This window comes from Hemitrygon akajei, chromosome 1 (assembly GCF_048418815.1).
Source record: "Hemitrygon akajei chromosome 1, sHemAka1.3, whole genome shotgun sequence".
NCBI lineage: Eukaryota > Metazoa > Chordata > Chondrichthyes > Myliobatiformes > Dasyatidae > Hemitrygon > Hemitrygon akajei.
In genome coordinates this window covers 106,599,915-106,620,291 of record NC_133124.1, presented here as the reverse complement: position 1 = coordinate 106,620,291, position 20,377 = coordinate 106,599,915, and the positions used below count along the sequence as shown (strand labels likewise).

Here is a 20,377-nt window from a genome sequence, read left to right as displayed (position 1 = left end):
GGTAATGGAGGTTAATAAAAGTTCTAGAATGTTTTATGCAGTACAAGAAAATTTCTCTACCAAAGTCATATGCATTAAAAATTGCAACAAGTGCAGGAATCAAGTTCTTAATCTTAGATTTTATTCTAACAGTAGCTTTAATTACAGTGCTTTTGTCAAAATGAAAGTTGAAATGTATACAAAACATCTGATTAGTAGTGTAATGAAAGGATCAACTTCACATCAATAACTCAACCTGATCAGACTCAAGTATTTACTGTCCAGTTTCTCAGCTGGTTTTAAAAGCTTTAAACACTGGCAAATCAAGGCCTTACAGTATTTATAATCAGATGAGTTCTGCAGGTTTGGAGAATGGTATGGGAGAAAAGGGAAATGGAATTGATGGCAATACAATGTCTTGCGCAATACCTAAAATGGAATGACGCACACATGTAGTTTCCACACATTGGGAAAAGCAAAGAAGGTTAGGGGCTTAGGTGCATTCAATGACATTGATACTTGCTACATCAGCCATGGGACAAGCTAACAAAACCCAAAAAAAACCTTTCCATCTGACCCAACAGTGCCTGCATGCTGTGATCAGTTTACCACTTTGGTAGGGGGTAAGCCACAAAGGAAAAGTCAGGAATTGAACAGGCAAAATTCCTGGCATTTCAGGTAACCACTCAAAATTTGCTGTGTTCACTAATTATCTCTTCCCCAATGCAATTCATGTTTTTTGAAGTTAAGTGGTCCCCAGATGATGAAACCTTCAGCTTTTCACTAAAATAAATTGAAAATCGATCTGAGTGATTAAATCAAGCCATTGAGTTTGACTTTAAATTATTCAAAAAGGCAGATAAAGTAGGTTACAAGTCTTTTTATTCTGAACTTCAATTCCAGCCTCCATAGGTCTAGGAAAGGGATGTTCAAATAAGCTTTAAATTGAGACCAACTCACAGAAGTGCAAGAGAATCTGAACCCAGAAATCATTGAAGTGTGTTGGCAGTTTTAAAACCAAAAATACAAGCAATCCTTCACTGCTGAAATTCCAGCTTTGGGCAATGAGGGAAGACGAGCAGAAAAATCAATAAAGGTCAGATGCAAGTTCCCTCCCTCCATCAAAAGCCATGCCCCAAACTGCAGGAAAGCCCCATTTAAGAGCTTGTAAAGCAAATCTCTTATGAGACTTTGTACATTGTACTGTTGGGAGTGCATTCAACTCCCAATTCCAAGCTCAGTTTGTCCCCTTTCTACACTAAATTCTTACATGTCAATATGAACCTTAAAGGAAACAGAACAATCATGGGGTAAATATTGCATAGGAGTAGCAGGAAACTGCCTCGTTACAAAAAGGGACAATATATACACATTTTAAATAAGAAACCACATTTGCTTTCAAGTCTGTACTTCTCACCCATACAGTATGGTGTTATTTATAGTTCTAGTGATCAGATATAATGAAGCAGGTTCCTGGCACCCAATACCACAAAGTAGCAGTTGCCATACGACATAATGAAGCAGAAATAAAGGGAGGAAGAGTGGTGGGTAGGAAGGAAGAAAGGAATTATTTGTTACTTTTAAGCTGCTGGGACAACCATTCCAGTCCTTCATATAAACCATCGCCACTGGTTGCACAGGTTGCCTGGATAAACCAGGTCCTCTGGCGGAGTGCATGCAGACCCAATTTATCAGTGATCTCTGCAGCATTCATTGCATTAGGCAGATCCTGAAAACAGAAGAACAATTGGAAACAGCATCACATTTAGTTCTAGGCTGATCAATATCACTGTGACAGCTTTAGTAATGCTAATTATTATTGTCACAAGTACTGAGATAGTGAAAATTTGATTTACATGATATCAAGACAGATTATACCATACGTAATTACATCAAGGTAGTAAAAAAATGCAAAATCGTGTTACAATTACAGACAAAGTCTATTGCAGGTAGATTGGGAAATCAAAAGTTAATCTTTAGTGTACAAGAGGTCCACCCAAGAGTTTGATAACAGTGGGATAGAGGCTGTCTTTAGGTTTAGTGGTCCTTGCTCCTGATGTGAGAGGAGAGAGTACTCAGGGCAGAAGGGTTCCTTGATTTTGTTAGCAGCTTTTCAATCAGCAGAAAGTATAGACAAACTTAATGAAGGGGAGGTTGGTTTGCATGATGGGCTACATGGCATTCACTATTCTATGTTTTTTTCAGTAGAGTAGTTGCATTATCAAGCTGTGATGCATCTATAAAATTTGATGAAGATCAATAGGGAAAATGCATTTGAAAGAATCATGTGAGCATACCAGAACTAACATATCTACCAACACAGTTAAAATGGAGACATCATTCACTTCAAAAATGACAAAACTGAATAGAGAATACATGTGATAAACAAGCACTCATATAGCTCATGCCAATAAACAAACATATCCAACTAATCAGAATAATAAAATTTACACTTCAGTTTCCAGATATGGTTTACCAATTAATTAGGTTGGTGGCTTTTTGTCCACATATGCTACCCAGTACTGTAATTATATGTTCATAAAATAGAGAACCAGAAATTAGGCCATTTGGACCATCCTGTTTACTCAGCCATATTCAATCATGATTAACTTTTTCTCAGCCCCACTGTCCATTATTTGTAATAACTGCAGCTATTTGCTCACCTGTTTATTTGCAAAAAGTAGCAACACAGCCTCTCGGAGCTCATCTTCAGCAAGCATTCTCATCAATTCTTCCTTAGCTTCATTCACTCTCTCCCTGTCATTACTGTCAACCACAAAAATCAAACCTGGAACCCAGCAACAAGAAGATGTAACAAGAAAACAGTTCCTCACCCCACCCCAAGCTTTTTCTGCTGTCATAATATAAATATCCCATTAAGGGCCATTATGAGATCTGTGCCCAAATGACAAAATCTGATGTCAATGAATATTTAATTAATAAGAAACAAATCTCTGGTCTGGGACATTTATAATGCTGCTGAGATATATCGTAGGATGCACTGGGACACATCAGTGATGTAACCTGGGGTCAGTGGGTGTTCTGAGTCTTTCAACATCAGACACATTTTCCCAGGTGACCCAGCCAGGATTGCTAAGGCCCTGACTTGTATTATAGGTAGCTTATGCTGTAGAGAAATCAGTATGAAGAGGGGACTGTATTTTGCAGGGTAGAGGGAAGTAAAGTGCAGAAAGCACTATTTTTAACAATGGCTCAGGTAGGGCTTGAGCTAATGATGGACATCTAAGCCCTTAGATTGTAAATGATCAGTGTGGGGTCCAGAGAGACATTGGTGCCCATCTTAAAACTGATCAGGGCCAATTGAGTTGAATCTTCAACATTCTCAATTAATTACTCATCATCAATACCTATGTTAACAAATACTAGGCTATAAAACATCTTGAAAAACAGGACAGCAAGTTGTAAATGTCACCTGGTCTGCATCTTCACTTGTCCTTCAGCTAGTAAGCAGTCATTTGTTCAGTAAAAGTTTGTATCAAATCCAATTTAAAATAAAACGGTAGACTTTAGTCAGATGCCCAATGGATATTTTAAGCCAGCTGAAAAAAGTTGGATGGTCTAGTCATTTGACAGGTGCCTTTGTCAGTCTCCCAAGATCACCAAGTCAAGGGAAAAGCTAGCTACCACACTTACCTATATTGGTGTGAACCCTAGGAGCCGCATCATCAGCGCTAATTTAATGGTGGCCATTACGGAAGGGTCTCCCTGCTCTCATATGCCTCCTTGGTAGCTGAAAAGCCAGTCCCTGAACTGCAGTGAGCAGCACCAATGTACAAGCCGTTTTCTAAACCCTTTGATCTTGTAAAACACTACTTTGCCCACTAAAATTTTATTTCTACCTTTTTACTTCACAATAGAATGCAAGCATCTTAACTATATAAAGCAAATCTTAATAAGACTAGTGTCAAACATGGGTGGTCCGACTGATGGCCCAATGTATTTAAAACCAGCTCTCCATCTCCCAAATCTATCTGGGTAATGTTTCAACCCAACTGTAATAAATAAAACTAATCTACAGCACTAATGGGGAAAAAACCCATTTCATCTCCAGTATAAAAGTCACCCTAAACTCAACTGTTCCACTGCAGTACATGTACAATCATTTTCTTTGTGCACATTCAGAAGCCAAGCTTTAAGCCAAACTTGTTCTCTGCAATAAATGAGAGTCTGTAGAGGTCATCTACGAACTGCCCCCTCAAAACCTATGATAACAAAGGTTCACAATGATAATCTGGAAAACATCACTTCCCATGTCCCTCAGTGAAGACAGATAGTGATGATGAAATATACTATTACCTTGAGTTTACCAGTATGGTCTTTGTATAAGTATGACTGAAAGTCAAAAACTCAAATCCCTCAAAGAACTCATGGTTTTAGCATTGAAAGCTACAAATCTATACACTTCTGAAATCTAGATCATCATGAAACCTTCAATCTACTAGAAGAAAAAACATGTCAACATTCTCTCTCAGGCCAATACCCCTCTGAAGCTATAATTACACTCAGCCAGCCTCATTTGTCATGTGATGTTCAGTTGCATGACACCAGACTCTCAAAGTAAACACAATATCTTAAGGCATGGGAACATAATTAGGCTATGTGGCCCATCGAGTCTGCTATATCAGAGCTTCGCCATGGGAACGGACTACCAGGTGGGCAGAAGATTAAAAGGTGTACTCACGGCCTCCTTAAAAATGAAAATATTCCTAATACTCCTAGGGATCTCTAGTCATTGACTGTACAAATGGAGCACTCAACTGTATTGAAAGTAGCCAGTTCAAACTTTGGAAGCACATAGAAATCCAATGTAAATGACAGAAGCAGCACATTATTCAACATTCTAAAACATTGTCCCATTAGCCTCTGGCATCACGGCAAAGGTGGGAGGTCACCTCAGAACCAGAATGGAGGCAAATCATCCTGGATCCTAAAGAGCTGCTGTCTAAGCATGCAAAGTCTAAATTCATCTACTTAGATAAATTTTCTCTCAAATGAAAAGCCAGTGAACAAAGGTATTTTTGTGGAATATTTTAAAAAAACAGCAATCTGAACTCACCTTGTGTGTTCTGGAAGTAGTGGCGCCAAAGTGGACGGATTTTGTCTTGACCACCCACATCCCATACAGTAAAGCTAATGCTTTTGTATTCCACTGTTTCTACATTGAAACCTAAGAAATAAAAAAGGCTTATAACAACTCTGTTGAATGTACCATCGTCAGCCCTTCAATTCAATACCTTTAACATTCAATCTTGATTAGCTGACAGCTCCAATTCCTTCAACAATGAAAACTTTTCCAATACAACCTTATTCCTAACCTCTACTCATAAAAAACAGCATTTGGTATCCTCCACTTAAACAATTTTCTCAACTTAATCTGCCATCAGTTGGGTGGCGGAATGAACATTAAATCCTCTAGCCTGCAGGTCACCATTGCGCAAGGTACAGCACTTACTTAGCCCCTGATCAGGGTCACATTAAGCCATAAGAGCAGCTGGTGCATATCACCAAATGCTGGGTATACAAACACTGACACTGGGCAGACAAATCTCTGAAGAGTATCAATAATGCCTGGGGTCACCCGTCTTGTAAAGACAGTGCCCAGAAGGTGGCCAATAAGCATGGTCATCAGACCATGATTGCCTACGTCATACAACATGGTATATAATGATGACGACTACACCATTACGACAAACTATGCTCCCAGATCTGTGTTCTTGTAACCATTTCATAAGTGTTTTCTCATTTATCTAATCAAAATACAAATTAATTTTGCCATCATTCCACTAGCATAGATATCCTTTGAATTTTTTTTTAAAATCACTCTCTCAGTTCACCATGCCTCCAAGCTTGGTGACATTTGTAAATTTGGAGGTTGTGCTCCCTAAATCCTAGCTCAAGACATCAGTTCGTACCAAGAAAAGCAGACCAGCAAATTAAATGCCATGATAAAATACATTATGAGGCCTATGTACACCACACAGACTGTTTTTCTTATTAACCCTAAAAACTATCAATTTGACTTTTTAATCAAATTATGCTGGTCTTCTCTAATCAATTCAAGTTTGCTCAAATTAATGAAACTCCATCCCGTATATTTGGTTTTGGCATTTCTCCCAATGCTAAGTTTATACTGTCTGTTCTGTAATAACCAAGCTCAACCAAGATTCCAACCTCAGCCTCCACTATTTTCTCCCAGGTTTCTCTCAAATGCTTGGACGACTTGTACACTAAGCATGTGGCCTTTTTTGTATGTCCTTTATCCATAGCCATCTCATCTTCCTATGATGAAGAGGAATACCACATCTGATACCACATATGCAGTACCTCAGTCTCTGAGAATATTGAAAGCAGGCAAGGAGATTGCTGGTGTTTTGACAGATCTTTCTAAACTAACAAAAAGTGATGTCCCAGAGGACAAGAGAATAGCAAATGTGCCTTTGCGCCAAAAATGGGGACAATCCACATAATTCTTAACCAGTGATCCTCACATCATCTGAGTATATGACGGATAGGATTTATGCACATTTGGAAAGACATAGCTTGTTTAGAAACAATAAGCATGGTTTTGAGGTGGTGACAAAGGAGTTTCATGAGGACAAGCAAGTGCATGTTACTTATGTGGGCTCTAGTGAGACTGGACTGCCAACACAGATGCCTTGTGCAGGAAGGCACAGAGTCGACTGTACTTCCTTAGAAGGTTGGCGTCATTCAATGTCTGTAGTGAGATGCTGAAGATGTTCTATAGGTCAGTTGTGGAGAGCGCCCTCTTCTTTGTGGTGGCATGTTGGGGAGGAAGCATTAAGAAGAGGGACACCTCACGTCTTAATAAGCTGGTAAGGAAGGCGGGCTCTGTCGTGGGCAAAGTACTGGAGAGTTTAACATCGGTAGCTGAGCGAAGGGCGCTGAGTAGGCTACGGTCAATTATGGATAACTCTGAACATCCTCTACATAGCACCATCCAGAGACAGAGAAGCAGTTTCAGCGACAGATTACTATCGATGCAATGCTCCTCAGACAGGATGAAGAGGTCAATACTCCCCAATGCCATTAGGCTTTACAATTCTACCGCCAGGACTTAAGAACTTTTTAAAAGCTATTATTAATGCTTTTTGAGATAGTGATTTAGATGCATATCATATTTTTTTTTACTGAGTTAAGTATTGTATGTAATTAGTTTTGCTACAACAAGTGTATGGGACATTGGAAAAAAGTTGAATTTCCCCATGGGGATGAATAAAGTATCTATCTATCTATCATTTGATAAAATCCATTATAGTAGATTGACTTAGGAAAAAAAGCATGCAGATCCAGGGCGAATTGCAAATTTAGATCGCAAACCAGATTGCCCAATAGAAGGCAGTACGGGTGGAAGTTGCCTTTCCTCGCTGGAGGGCGTACTGGTGGCATTCCACAAGAATCAGTGCTGGGACCAAATCAATGATTTGGATGAAAATGTACTTGGGTTGATCAAGTTTGCATTCTTGCAGATTAGTGGAGCTGTAGACAGTGTAAAGGACTAAATGTATTGATCAGTTACAGATACAGGCTGAGAAGTGGCAGATGGGGTTTAATCTGGGCAAGTGAGTTGTTGCACTTGAGAAGATGAAGTGAAAGGAAAATGTATACAGATAATAGAGCTCTTCATAGAGGGATTCTGGGGTCTATGTCTATAGTTCATTTAAAGTGGCTACACAAGTGGATTAAGGTGATTAAAAAGTTGAATGGCACATGTGCTTGCCTTTATTAGTAGGAGTTATAAGAAGTTGTGCTGTAGCTATATAAAACTTTAGACCACAACTCGAGTACTGGTTTGCCCCATTATAGTAAGGATATAGAGAGGGTGCAGAAAAGGTCTAACCTACAAGGAGAGGTTGGACAAATTCAGCTGCTCTCCCTAGAGTATTGGTGGCTGAGAGGAGACCTGATTGCCTTTTATAATTTTAAAAGAAAACCAAAGATAGGGTATATATCCAAATCTTCCGCCCCTCCACCACGAGTAGAATTATGAAACACCAAAAGATCAAACTGATCCCACTGCAATCACTGTTAACCTTTTATAGACACCTACCACCCTCACATTGTCTAAGTTAGGGTGGGGGTGGAATTTAAAAGCGATATGAGGGTAGTAGGTTGCTGCAACAGGTTACCAGTGATTGTAATAGAATCATTTTGGTTGAATTTAAGGCTTTTTGAGGTTAACACATGAATACAAAGGGAATGGAGCGACGTGGATGATACACAGGAGGATATTTAGTACAAATTGGCAAGACGGGCACAATATTGTGAGATGAATTGCCTTCCCAGTAATGTACTACTCTATGTTCCTATCTTTCATCAACTCTTTTCCCTCTCTGCTGGATACGGATAGTTGAAGTCCCTCACTATGATCAGTACGCCCTTTGCACACCTTCAATTTTCCTGTATATCTGCTCCTTACTAACATTCTCCTTCATTGGTGGCTAGGGTGTACTCTTACAAATAATACTTCAAATAAAACCATGAAATGCTGGAAATACTGTAAATATCAAGCTTTCTACATATCCTGCATTAACTGGACAATTAGAGCACTGAGTTTTTAATTGTAATGTCCACCACGTGCAACTTAAGTTACAACATCTCTATTATATCATGTCTCCATGTATTAAATTCTGACAACTCACTTACCTATGGTGGGAATAGTGGTTACAATTTCACCCAGTTTGAGTTTGTACAGAATGGTGGTCTTGCCAGCTGCATCCAGGCCCACCATGAGAATACGCATTTCTTTTCTTCCAAACAGAGATTTCAACATAGTGCTAAGAAACCCCCCCATATTTGCAGTGTTTGATTGGACACACCAAGGACACAATTATTTATCTGAAAGAAAATAACAAAACATGTCAGGCACCAAATGCAGAAAAACAACTAATGGCACAAAACATTTGCAACAGCACTATTTTCAGCGTAAATTAGAAAAAATCTGCTCCAGTCATCATATGCAGTGGGATGCAGCTACATTTGAACATTCAACCTGTCATATGGTATGGACACAGGCCCTTCAGCCCACTGAGTGCACATGCACTGTACCCGAATCCAATTCTATTTCCCACCACATTCCAATTAACTTCACCCAGACACCTTTCAGATGTTGGTTGATAGCTCTACGCAGGGTGACACCAAAGGTTTAATTTTCATGTTTTATTGTTTGGGCACATGTGAAGAAAGAACACGTGACTGCCCCTCTATTGTAGTTCCTCCAGAAATTTGATCTGGGTCACCCAAGACATGTTAAAGCAGATCCTGCTGATAATGGGTCTCTCAAGATCTGCCTTTCTGAATTAGATCCAGTACAATTATACTTCTGTAAATGAACAAGGACCTTGAATATAATTCATTATGACAATAAATCTAACGCTACTAGAGCACAACTAATGAATTGTATTATTCAGGGACTACCTATAGTGTATGCTGGGGATGGGTTTAACCTGATACCAACTTCAGCCTGTCAGCAGAAATAAGAACCAGATCAAGGAATATATTTCAAATGTGTGCACAAATACAACGCCAGCAGTGCTCTAATCATGGCCGCAAGCCCCGATTACATTTCCTATTTGCTGTTTATTTCTGCTATTTGGATTTCACAAGTCTGATAGTTTAAAAAGGCCTCTAAATTATTAAGGAGAAACAGCCACAACTAGAAAGTTAATTAATTAAACAAAACCAAGTCTTTAAAAATAGAACTGTTTACACTTAAATTTCAAAACATAATCACAGCAGCGATCGCTTGAGATATGGTTTTGTCAGTTTCCAAAGTAATCTTCTACTGACAATGCAGATTCTTCCAGCATCTGCAGTCTCACAAGTCTGCTAGAATTTAAACTTTCTATTGCATTGTTGCAGTTACATTTACCAGGACAAAGCAGAGTATTCTTTTACTTAATTTATGCCTTAGAGATGGTGGAGTGACTTTGAGGTTTCAGTTCCTTGTTTGCTCTTGCAAACAATATTTAAGTGGCTATTCAGGTCAAATTTCTGGTCAATGGTGACTTCCAACATCTCCTTCAGCACTGTTTGAACTGAGATGACTTTCTATATGCAAGGTTAGACCCCATAGGGCTCACTAAGAAAATTACAGCAACTCAGCACCAAATATTGCTCACTTTTCACATTTTTTCCATTACGATCTATACTGGCTCCTGTCCAAAACTTTAAATCTAGCCTCATCCTTAAAGCCTTTTGTGATCTGAATGGTCTCATCCCAAACTTCCAACAAATTTGCAGATTCCAACCAAAGGCACATAGTTCATGAAATTATATACGTGTTTTGTAAATCCTACTTTTTACCTGATTCCGGCAGATGTGACTACAGCTGGCTACACTCCAAACTCAATAATCTACCAAATGCATATCCTCTCAAAACACAGCAAGCTTTTTTACACCAATCCTACTACACCCTTTAGTGTAGAGTACTATATTTGTACTCTATATAGTACTACTTTGGAACACTGCTTTTATGCTTTAAAACGTGACAAAGCTTTATTTGTTACATGTACATTGAAACATACACTGAATACCAACAATCCAGGAGGTGATGGGGGCAGCCTCCAAATGTGGCTATGTTTCCAGCACCAACATAATGTACCCACAACTTACTAACACTAACCTATATGTCTTTGGAATGTGGATAAAAAATGGAGCACCCAGAAAAAAACCATGTGGTCAAGTAGAGAACGCACAAACTCCTTAAAGACAGTGGTAGGGATTGAACTGGGATCATTGGTGCTGCAAAGCGTTATGCCAACCACTGAGCTACCATCCAACCTCCTCCTTTGGTAAACGTATACAAATGCAAGTTACTATCTTACTTCATGAACGTATTTGCCCAACAGTTATCACAATAACAGATCTATGGCCATGAGGAATTCACCCAGTTCCCATGATAACGCTGAGAAAGACAAATTCTTAAGTTACATTGACAGGTGTTCTTAGTTCACATACTAAATATTACATGCTTCAATTACAATCTAGTGGAAACACAATACATCAATATAAAAGCCCATGGGATAGATTTCCACGTCACCAGTGGAACAAATCCTTTGGGTCCTCATAAAATATTCATTCATATCAAAATGTTTGCCTAATATTATGGTAAAGAGTGGGTTTAATACTGCACTATATTCCCCATGGTTTGTTTCTGTAAATCTAAAGGCAGAGTAAACTTAAGTTGGCCTATAATGCTTGTCTGAGTTTGTAGTAATGCACATTCATGATAACTAATATATCTTCATCAAGGAAAATAAGGTGATTTTAAGAGTCTTCAAAATTTGAGTAATTAATAATGTGAAGCTTTTCAAATTGTTCATTTTCACGAGAAAGTCAAAATAAAAAGAGACATTTGAAACATGTATCAATGAAGTCCAGATCTTCAAGGTGAATGGCCTATACACCAGCCCAATCAATTCAAATTTATTAAAAGTGGGGTGGGGGTGGAGGGGGAGTCAAATGCACGTAGACAGCGCTGAATATCCACTTGCCTTCCACTCTCGTCCTTGTTAATTTCAATCTTATTTGATGCTTTAATCAGCGAGATATGGAGTCAATCATGGACTCCAGGCCACACAATGCTTGAAATCTCATTGAACTTCCTTGGAGACTGCCAAGTGCCAGATTGCTGAACTGGCCTGAAAACACACCATTTAAATAAATCACAGGTTCGAACAGTAGCAGAATCATATTTGAAAGTAGTAAAATAAGCAGTCTTGTGAACTGCCTTTAGTCACATTGTTTGCTAGCACCATCTCCTTCAATGTCAGTTCTACATTCTTCAAAGAAAATGTAAATGCACACACATTTTCTTCTGTAAGCAAGCTGGTTAACTGGAGGTAACCACAGACATTTGTACCACAATTATATATTTAGCAACTGAAGCAGCTCTGGAGGGAAGTTTTTGCAGATTTCTCTCTCCCTTCTTTCCAAATTTAGGTGTAATGAGTTAAAAAAAAAATAGGGGTGCCATGGTAGCATGGCAGTTAGCTCGAAGTTATTACAGCTCCGGTCAGAGTTTGGAGTTCAATTCTGGTGCCATCTCTTAGGAGTTTATTATACATTCTCCCTGTGACCACATGGTTTCCTCTGGTTTCTTTCCAAAGCCCAAAGATGTACTGGTTAGTAGGTTATTTGGTCATTGTAAATTGTCCTGTCACTAGGCTAGGATAAAATAGGGGGGTTGCTGGGTGGCATAGCTTGTTGGATTGGAAGAGCCTGTTCCACACTAAAGAAACAGTGCCTATGGTGAGTGTAAAAATACAAGCAATAGCCACTAGCCCAGTGTTAAGCATTAATGAATTAATTCATGAATTCCATAAGTTACTGTTTCTGTTGGAATTACCAATACAACCAGAAGATGGACCTTTGCAGAAGTAGCTGAATGACAAAATTTTAAGGGTGCTGTAAAAGGTTTTGATGTTGTGAGGATAAGGGGACTTATGATTAGGAACATCAGCATGACTGCCCAGCTAAAGCAGGAAGAAGAATTCACATTCTCAGAGTGTGAAAAAGGCAATACTTAAATCTTATGGAAAAAAGGAGCAGGATCTTAACGTCAGAACAGAAAGTGAAAAAACTTCTGTATTATAGCTGAGCCCACATTCCAAAACAAAGCAGCAATAAAAGATAAATCAAAATGCTATTAGTGTATAAACAAATAAATTCAGATACAATAAAGGCTCAAAAATTGGGGAAATAAATGGTGTCCGTACAACATAGTATCTAAAATAAAGACTTCAGTTTCTATAGATAACTGACTTTTCAAAATCACAATATTTTCAAGTGGGGCATTCATGCTACTGAAAAAGGCTAGGTTAAGACAAAATCCATTATTTATTGTGGTTAAGAAATAGTAAGTTAGTTTAACAGATTGGAAATGATCAGTAGACACTAATTAGTCTCAATACAAGAAGAAAGGCAAAATTTAGTAATAAGCAAATCAATGGTACAGAAAAGTAGGTCCATTTTGGCATTTAGAAATTTTCAAACAAGTGGAAACAAAATAAAGATAACTTAAAAACAAAAAGTTGAAAAAATACAATTTCTGAATAAAAGGAAATTAAACATGAAGAGGAAGCAAAGATAATTGAGGAACAGTAACAATGCAAGGGAAATTGAAATAGAAAGTTTGAAGAAAATATAAACAGTGATACTTGCTCTTTTGAACCGTTGAACCAGAAGAACACGAATGCCTAATGGATAGGAAGCCTAACTGAAAAAAAAGCACAAACCATCTTCAGAGAATATGGGTCATTGTTAGTGATCAGTCTTTAAGTATATAAATAGTGAGTCAAACTTCTTTTGTAATTTAGCCACTCAGTAACTGTGGATAGTCTTGGAAACTACAAGTAGAGATATTACAAACTGAAGTAATGAAGATAACTTGAAATAAGTTTAATAGCTCAGTAGTTTCATTGTTTCCATCTAGAAATCAGCTTAATGTGGGTGTTATCTTGTACTACAAAAGATTGTGCAATTTATTTGTATTTAACCATTTGATCTGGTTCACTAGTTCATGTTTCTTTAACACAAAATCTAATTCCCATCCACAAACCTTGCTAAGCTCTCAGATCTGAAAGCCAAATGTCTGCTAAACAAACTCACTTGGAGGTGTATTTATCATAGAGGACCTCCATTGGTCGGGATTGTTCCACCCTGCTGTCTATGGGATACACAAACCAGGGCAGTATGATACAGAGAGCAAGCTGCTGCCCAAGCAGCTGGCTCCCCCCTCTACACAGCTGGTTAATCTAAAGGAATGGCACAGATTGATATAGTTTGGCACCAGTGCGTTGCAGGTGTTGCCAGTCAGCGTTGAACTCAATGTAAGACTGACTTAGGGACTCCACTTCTGGAATTTTCCATGGGGTTTATTTACTCCCCCAAAGCATTCCCCATGAGTGGTTATAGTTGCAAAGCAGTGGAGGTTTGAGATCAGAATTGTCCTTCTAGATGAGTTGGCAACCACAGCTGGCCAATCCCATCTGCCCTGGAATTCATCATACTTACGCTAATATTTTCAGGCACACAAACATGCAATCACCCTCAGTGTTAATCATCAAAGTAGTAGCCAATTTGAGTCACAGGTTCCAGCTTGGCAGAGAAACCAGCGAAAAATGCCTTGCTCAAAGGCAAGATGTTGTAATTTACTTTGCATATTACCACATCTAGCAACTTCAGTCCAATCAGAAATTACACTGATGATTGGGGATAGGAACAAAATCGATCAGTGGATATCTCAGTAAGAGCTGATTAAAACCTCAATGTGTTTTTTTGGGTTTTAGCACTGCCTAAGAAACTTGGGTGCAACTTCATTTATTAAAACCAGCCTGTCAAAGCACATTTTGCTGAATGCCCTGGTGTCTGCAAAGCAGCAATATGCTTCATTTTTGAAGTATTAACTGATTATAGCAATAATATACACAATAAATCCGAAACAGATTGGCAAATCAGAGCTGGTCAGATCAAGATGAGTAAATAGTGTACACCAGTCAGTACTTGGTTCAGTTTGCCTGGCCCACAGTTACACAATTAAAACCAGAATCCGCATGAAATAGATTAATCAAACTGATGCCAAAGATCAAAGTATCTATTAAGAATATGAGACAATAGCAAGTGAGAGGCAATGAACACTGACAGCTTTAAGGTAAAATTCAATGCAAGCTTTTAAAACTGGCCAAATTATTTCAAAAATAAAGTACATAAAACTATTCTGAAAACAAATAACTAACCTCAATAAACAACAGCTTCACTTAAACTAGACTAAGTGCTTTAGTAGAAAACCATAACAGGCAAGGGAAGCAACATGACCTCTCTTTTTCCTCCAGTCCTGCTGAAGGGTCTTGGCCTGAAATGTCAACTGTACTCTTTTCCATCGATGCTGCCTAGCCTGATGAATTCCTCCAGCATTTTGTGTGTATTGCATGGCCTGCTTCAATTTTGAAACCCTCTCATTCCTACCATCAAGTATGTGGTACAGGGGCCTTAAAGACATGCACTTAACATTTTAGAAACAGTTTTTTCCTCTCTGCCATCGCATTTGTAAACAGTCCATGAACACTACCTTACATTCTTTTGTACTATTTTTATTGTAACTTGAGGGAACTTTTTAAGTCTTCTGTATTGTTGCCACAAAACAATGTCATGGCATATGTCAGTGATAATAAATCTGATTCTGATTGTAGGATGGTCAGATAGGAAGTAACATCTTCTCACATTTAGAGAAATATCAGTGGCACACTGTTCACATGATAGCCAAAATCTTCTTATAGAAATTTAAGTGTAGTAATCTCCCGAGCCAAAATTTGCATAGAGCAGATATAATCAGCAAGCCAGTGAATACCTTTAAAGAACTACCGTAGTTAATGAACTTACCAATGAAAACTCACTGACATGAAACAATAACTGCTATCTGACATAAGTATTTCCAACAACTGTTGCTTTAGTTTGCTTTACTAAATGCTAGTTTTACTCTTAAGGAGAAATTAATTTTCAAGAGTGCAGTAGACATTGGATTGGGAGATACACACATAATCTGCAAAGGTCCATGGTAAGTTTATCACTCATTTATTCCATTTAGACACACTAACCCAACTTGCTTATTCCCATGGCAAAAATATCTCCCCCATCATGCATGCCTACAATTAAAAGCAACCTAGACACCTACATTTAAAAGAAAACACTTCCTACGTTAGTATTGATCCTCCAGTTGATAAAGATCAAAAAATGCTACATCTTTGAAAAAATAAAAGTTAACATTTCTGATCAAAAAAAGCCTTCATTAGAATCTGTTCTGATAGAGGGTCTCAAACCTGAAACATTAACTCCTTCCCAGCTTCAGCCTCATCTGCTGCAAGTTTCTAGCACTTAGTGGTTGAATTTTGTATTTCCAGCACCTGTATTTTGATTCTCAAAATGGGATATATTGGAAAATATGAATTGATGATTTCATGACTTAATATAGTGACAATGGAAGGATGTGATTGGTCCTATACATCCCAGGAGCAGCGAAATAGTTCTCAAAATCCACAGTCCACAAGATGTAGTGAATAGTCTGCATTACAAGTTTAGATCAGTGTAATTGATCAAATTGTCCAAAGGATAATTTGAGAAGAAACTCAACTTGAATTAATATCTTTTCACTCTTTATTGTGCAAGTTAATTTTGCGTTTATTTGAAAGAAGAGTACCAAATCAGATTTACTGGCAAATCCTTGAACTGTTCCCATCTCTAAAAGAATTGGAGAATGGCAACAGAACAGGGAATTGGAGAGCAAGAGATATAAATAATACATTTTTCATTGAACTATACAGAAAGAAATCATCTACTCTGCAAAGTAACAGCATGTCAACTCCATCTCTTGTTTTAAAATAATAAAGAGGCTTCCAATATAATGGTTAGGTAAAATAATTACAAATACTCTACATCTGATCTGATGACTGAGAACCAGCTCTAGTTCGCAAATCATTATTTCAAATGAAACTGAATGGAAGACTGAATTTGTAATTAGTTTGAAAACTCTCACCAGTAGCAGATTATATGTCCAAAAATGCTTTACTCCTTATCTTTTGCTCCTGAAAGCCTTCATTCAAGTATCCATTTCATTATCTGTTATTATGAAAGAGATGCACTTGAGCATCCAAAATAAGCTAGCAGTCAAATCAGAAGTCCTTTCCAACTATGCACTATTAATCTGATATTTGCAAGTTATAATTTCCCCTTCTCAACAGATGAGCCAAAATTTAGCATTGACAGTTTGACAACACCAGTAGTACAACTGATCTTAACATGGGTTTTCAGTAGTTTTTTAATATATTCAGCAAATCTATACACAAATGGTTTGCATATTGCAGCAAGATGAGCTCAGGAACATGCTACAGAGTATGATCAAAATTCTGAATAAGTTGACATAAATAGACCTGCTAGAGATTGCAGGTCAGCTTACAGATTTTCCCAATATCCCAGCTAATATTTATTTGCCAATCAACATAAAAAGTTATGGAAGTGACACTGCCAGTTGATCTACAATACCTTGAAAGGTACAAAACAGCTACTGCATGGTCTCCACATACAGTAACTAATGTTTGAAAGTAATGAGCTATGTAGTACTGACTTCAGTACTTATTGTGGATTTTACAAAATAGTGAGATGTTCAGGAATCTGCAGAACTGCTATCTCTATGTCTTAAGCAACCTCTTGAACAAGTCAACATGGACACAAATGGCTAACCAATAAGCTGCACTGCCCAATGCTTTTTAATAGAACTGTAGTTCTGCTTTCAGTATATACTGAGTTCTATACTGGAAATAGTTTTGACTAATTATATTTCCACTATCTTGAAGGGCAAGCAGTATATTTCAATCTGTTTTCCCTGCATGCAATTTGTTTACTATGTCTTTTATTATTCAGCTCTTACAAACTTTCATTCTTTTAATTTTCATCCTTAACCAAGTTGCATTATGGACTATTTGCAGCCTGGTGATAAGGATGTGGTAGTCATTACTGTAACCACAGTTTGATTCCTTATTAAGGAAGTGTAGGCCAAACGCACTGGAATCATTTCCCCTACAACAATTATACAGTTTTACAAAATTATCAAAGAACTTTATTGAGCGAATATATTCATGGGGGGGGGGGGGGGGGAAGAGAGAAGAATCCAACTTTAGGAATCTAATATAAAAAATCATTTTCAAAGGGAACAGTAGCAACTCACCACCAAATAAGAGTAACTGATCTAAAGGTTTAAATATTTCAAGAGAACATGAATTTCTCTAGGTGAAGTGAGATGAATTAGGATAGGAGAGTCTGTTCATGGGGAGCATATAACAAGACTGACTATGCTTCATATAAACTTCAACAACTATATGGATAATGGAAGCTGTCCAGGTGAACATATACTGTAACATCTTTCTTTCAGTAAGGATGGTGTAATCAATGACAATTTTATATATTAGTCCCATTACTTTATGATGAATTTGTTTCTGTAATTATAACTTGGAAGGAATCACACTAGAAAAGGGTGATAGTTGCAGAATATCTGCAGATTGGAGAATTCAGAGGGCTTATAGTGCGGAAAGATTTCAAAATATGTACATCATGTAATTATAACCATTTTTCAATGTCACTAAAGTGCTATTTAATAGGAAGACACAAGTTAACCACTACAAAGCTTTCACACTAGCTGCGGTTTCTTTGATTAATAAATTTTTAAAAAGCAAAAAGAAGGAATAAATGGATGCTTCCTGGGTTGACAGCAGTACCATAGGGATAAATGCTTGGGTCTCAACCATGCAATTTGGTTGAAGAAACCAAACATTACATAGAACATAGAATAGTACAGCACAGTATAGGCCCTTCAGCCCACAATGTTGTGCCAACCCTTAAAACACTGCCTCCCAGATAACCCCCACCTTAAATTCCTCCATATACCTGTCTAGTAGTCTCTTAAATTTCACTAGTGCATCTGCCTTCACCACTGACTCAGGCAGTGCATTCCACGCACCAACCAACCTGAGTAAAAAACCTTCCTCTAATATCCCCCTTGAACTTCCCACCCCTTACCCTTAAAGCCATGTCCTCTTATATTGAGCAGCGGTGCCCTGGGGAAGAGGCGCCGGCTGTCCACTATCTATTCCTCTTCAAAATTCCTCATTTTCAAGTTTGCCAAGGACAGTCAACAAGGTAGAAATGCAGGTAGTGACAAAGACCCATAGGAGTCAAACTGAATGAGTAGACAACATCATTGCATATAGTGTTCAAATGGCAATATGCAAAGATATCCATTGAAAGCTCAAAAATGACAACAGGTTGGATACTGGTCAAATGGGGCCTGAACGTCCTTCCAAACAAGTCACTGATAGTTAACAGGCACCTTTAATGCAAGATGATTTCATTGAAAAAACAAAAATGCTTCACTACAATTTTAAGAGACCTTGCTGAGACCATACCCGTAAGAAGAGCTACAATTTTACTCTCCTTACCAAAAAAAATACTTGACGCAAGAGAAAATTTTCCACACTGATTCCTAGAATGGCTGGTCTGTCCTACAGACAGAAAATGGACTCAGGCGATTATTCTTAACAAATTTAAGTTCATTTCGTTCAAAACAATAAAATATTTAGAGGACTTAACAGAGTGGACATGAGGAGATATCTCCACTGGCCGAGGAATCGGGAACTCCGGAGATAGTAATGTCAAAATGAGGTGAAGGCCAATTCTGAGAAATTTCTTCAACACTCGGTAATTTTTTTCTAGTTTTCTACCCGAATGTCCTGGGGTCACGGATTAAATTCAAAATAAAAAAAAAATTCTGAACTATTAGAAGCATCAAATGAAATGCCGAAGATAGCGTTAAAATACAAGATTGGCCCGATCGTATCGAATCAGCCGAGAAGCTAACGGCCTTTTCTTTTCCTTCGCATTAAAACAGATATGAATATAATTACTGCATATTGTAAGGAGGAGAGAAATCTTTCAATACCGAAACAGGTGGCACGTCGGAAGCACATTCACAAGCGGCAGCCTCCCTCCCCAGCTCATAACCAGTCAATAACCCAAGATGGCGACTCTCAAATCGCGACCCGAAAAAGACGGCCAAACCGCCCTCCCCCCACGAAATTTGACTGCTCGACGGGAAAAACCCGGCGATCCATCGAAGCAGCTACCGTGACACGATCCTCCGAGAGCTCGGTAGGCCAGGCGCTGGAAAAGTGATGGCAGCCTGTCGGCCCGATAATCGCAGCCGCGCCGAACCTGAACAGCGGGCCTTCCTCTCCCCGACCGAATACTGAAGCCGCCGGCCTCTGCTCCCTTCCTTCTCGCAAGCCAGCGAGCTTCCCTTCCCGCTTAATGCGCCAAGCGTGCCCCGGGCACTCGCCTGCTCGCCCTCACCTTGGTTTAAAAAGACAAGGGGGAAAACTCCGAGCTTCGCTCGCTCGAGCTCGCCTCCTCTCTCTGCGCCACGTCAAGGAGAAAGTGGAAGGGAGGGGGTTGGGGGGTCGACGGGATGATGTCACGTCGATAGGGCAGCCGGTTGCTACGGCAACCCAAGGACGGCCAAAGTCATTCAAACCGTGATCAGAGGAAGAAAGAATCACTCCACCCTCGAAGGCTTATTTCGTAATTTTCGTTCTCTGTCAGCGGCTGTTCAGGTCAGGAAGCGGTCAGCGAGGAGAGGCCGGCAGGCTGTGGACCCTGAAAGGGAGGAGCTGTTGCTGAGAGCGAGGCAGGTGTTGAAAAGGATTGATAGATGGGCCGAAGGGCCCGTTACTGTGCTGTACTTTTCTCGATGACACATATAACCCGAAAGTAAACTGAAGATGCAGGAATTCAGAAATAAAAGTAAAAATTCTGA

The 20,377-nt window shown here is 38.7% G+C and overlaps 1 protein-coding gene across 5 annotated transcripts; it reads right to left on the bottom strand.

The window, feature by feature from the left end:
• Window positions 1-99: 99 nt before the first annotated feature.
• On the bottom strand, window positions 100-20,145 carry arf1 (ADP-ribosylation factor 1). 5 transcript variants are annotated; one of them, XM_073049030.1, is made up of 7 exons: window positions 19,915-20,144; window positions 13,183-13,237; window positions 11,514-11,660; window positions 8,665-8,856; window positions 5,057-5,167; window positions 2,643-2,767; window positions 100-1,708 (listed from the first exon to the last, which is right to left on the bottom strand). In XM_073049030.1, exons 4-7 carry the CDS (start codon window positions 8,810-8,812, stop codon window positions 1,547-1,549), a joined length of 546 nt encoding a protein of 181 aa, XP_072905131.1. In that variant the 5' UTR covers window positions 8,813-8,856; window positions 11,514-11,660; window positions 13,183-13,237; window positions 19,915-20,144; the 3' UTR covers window positions 100-1,546. The 5 variants fall into 5 exon arrangements, with proteins under 5 accessions (XP_072905131.1, XP_072905150.1, XP_072905141.1 ...); XM_073049049.1 differs by lacking the exon at window positions 11,514-11,660 and having other exon boundaries at window positions 19,915-20,145; XM_073049040.1 differs by lacking the exon at window positions 13,183-13,237.
• Window positions 20,146-20,377: the final 232 nt, after the last annotated feature.

Bases quoted from the DNA above. Each gene is read 5' to 3' on its own strand.
- arf1 (XM_073049049.1), bottom strand. From the start codon at position 8,812: ATGGGGGGGTTTCTTAGCACTATGTTGAAATCTCTGTTTGGAAGAAAA. The intron at 2,768-5,056 runs GTGAGTTCAGAT...GCTGGGTTCCAG, and splicing joins CTACTTCCAGAACACACAAG to GTTTGATTTTTGTGGTTGAC. The intron at 1,709-2,642 runs GTGAGCAAATAG...TTCTGTTTTCAG, and splicing joins TACTTTTTGCAAATAAACAG to GATCTGCCTAATGCAATGAA.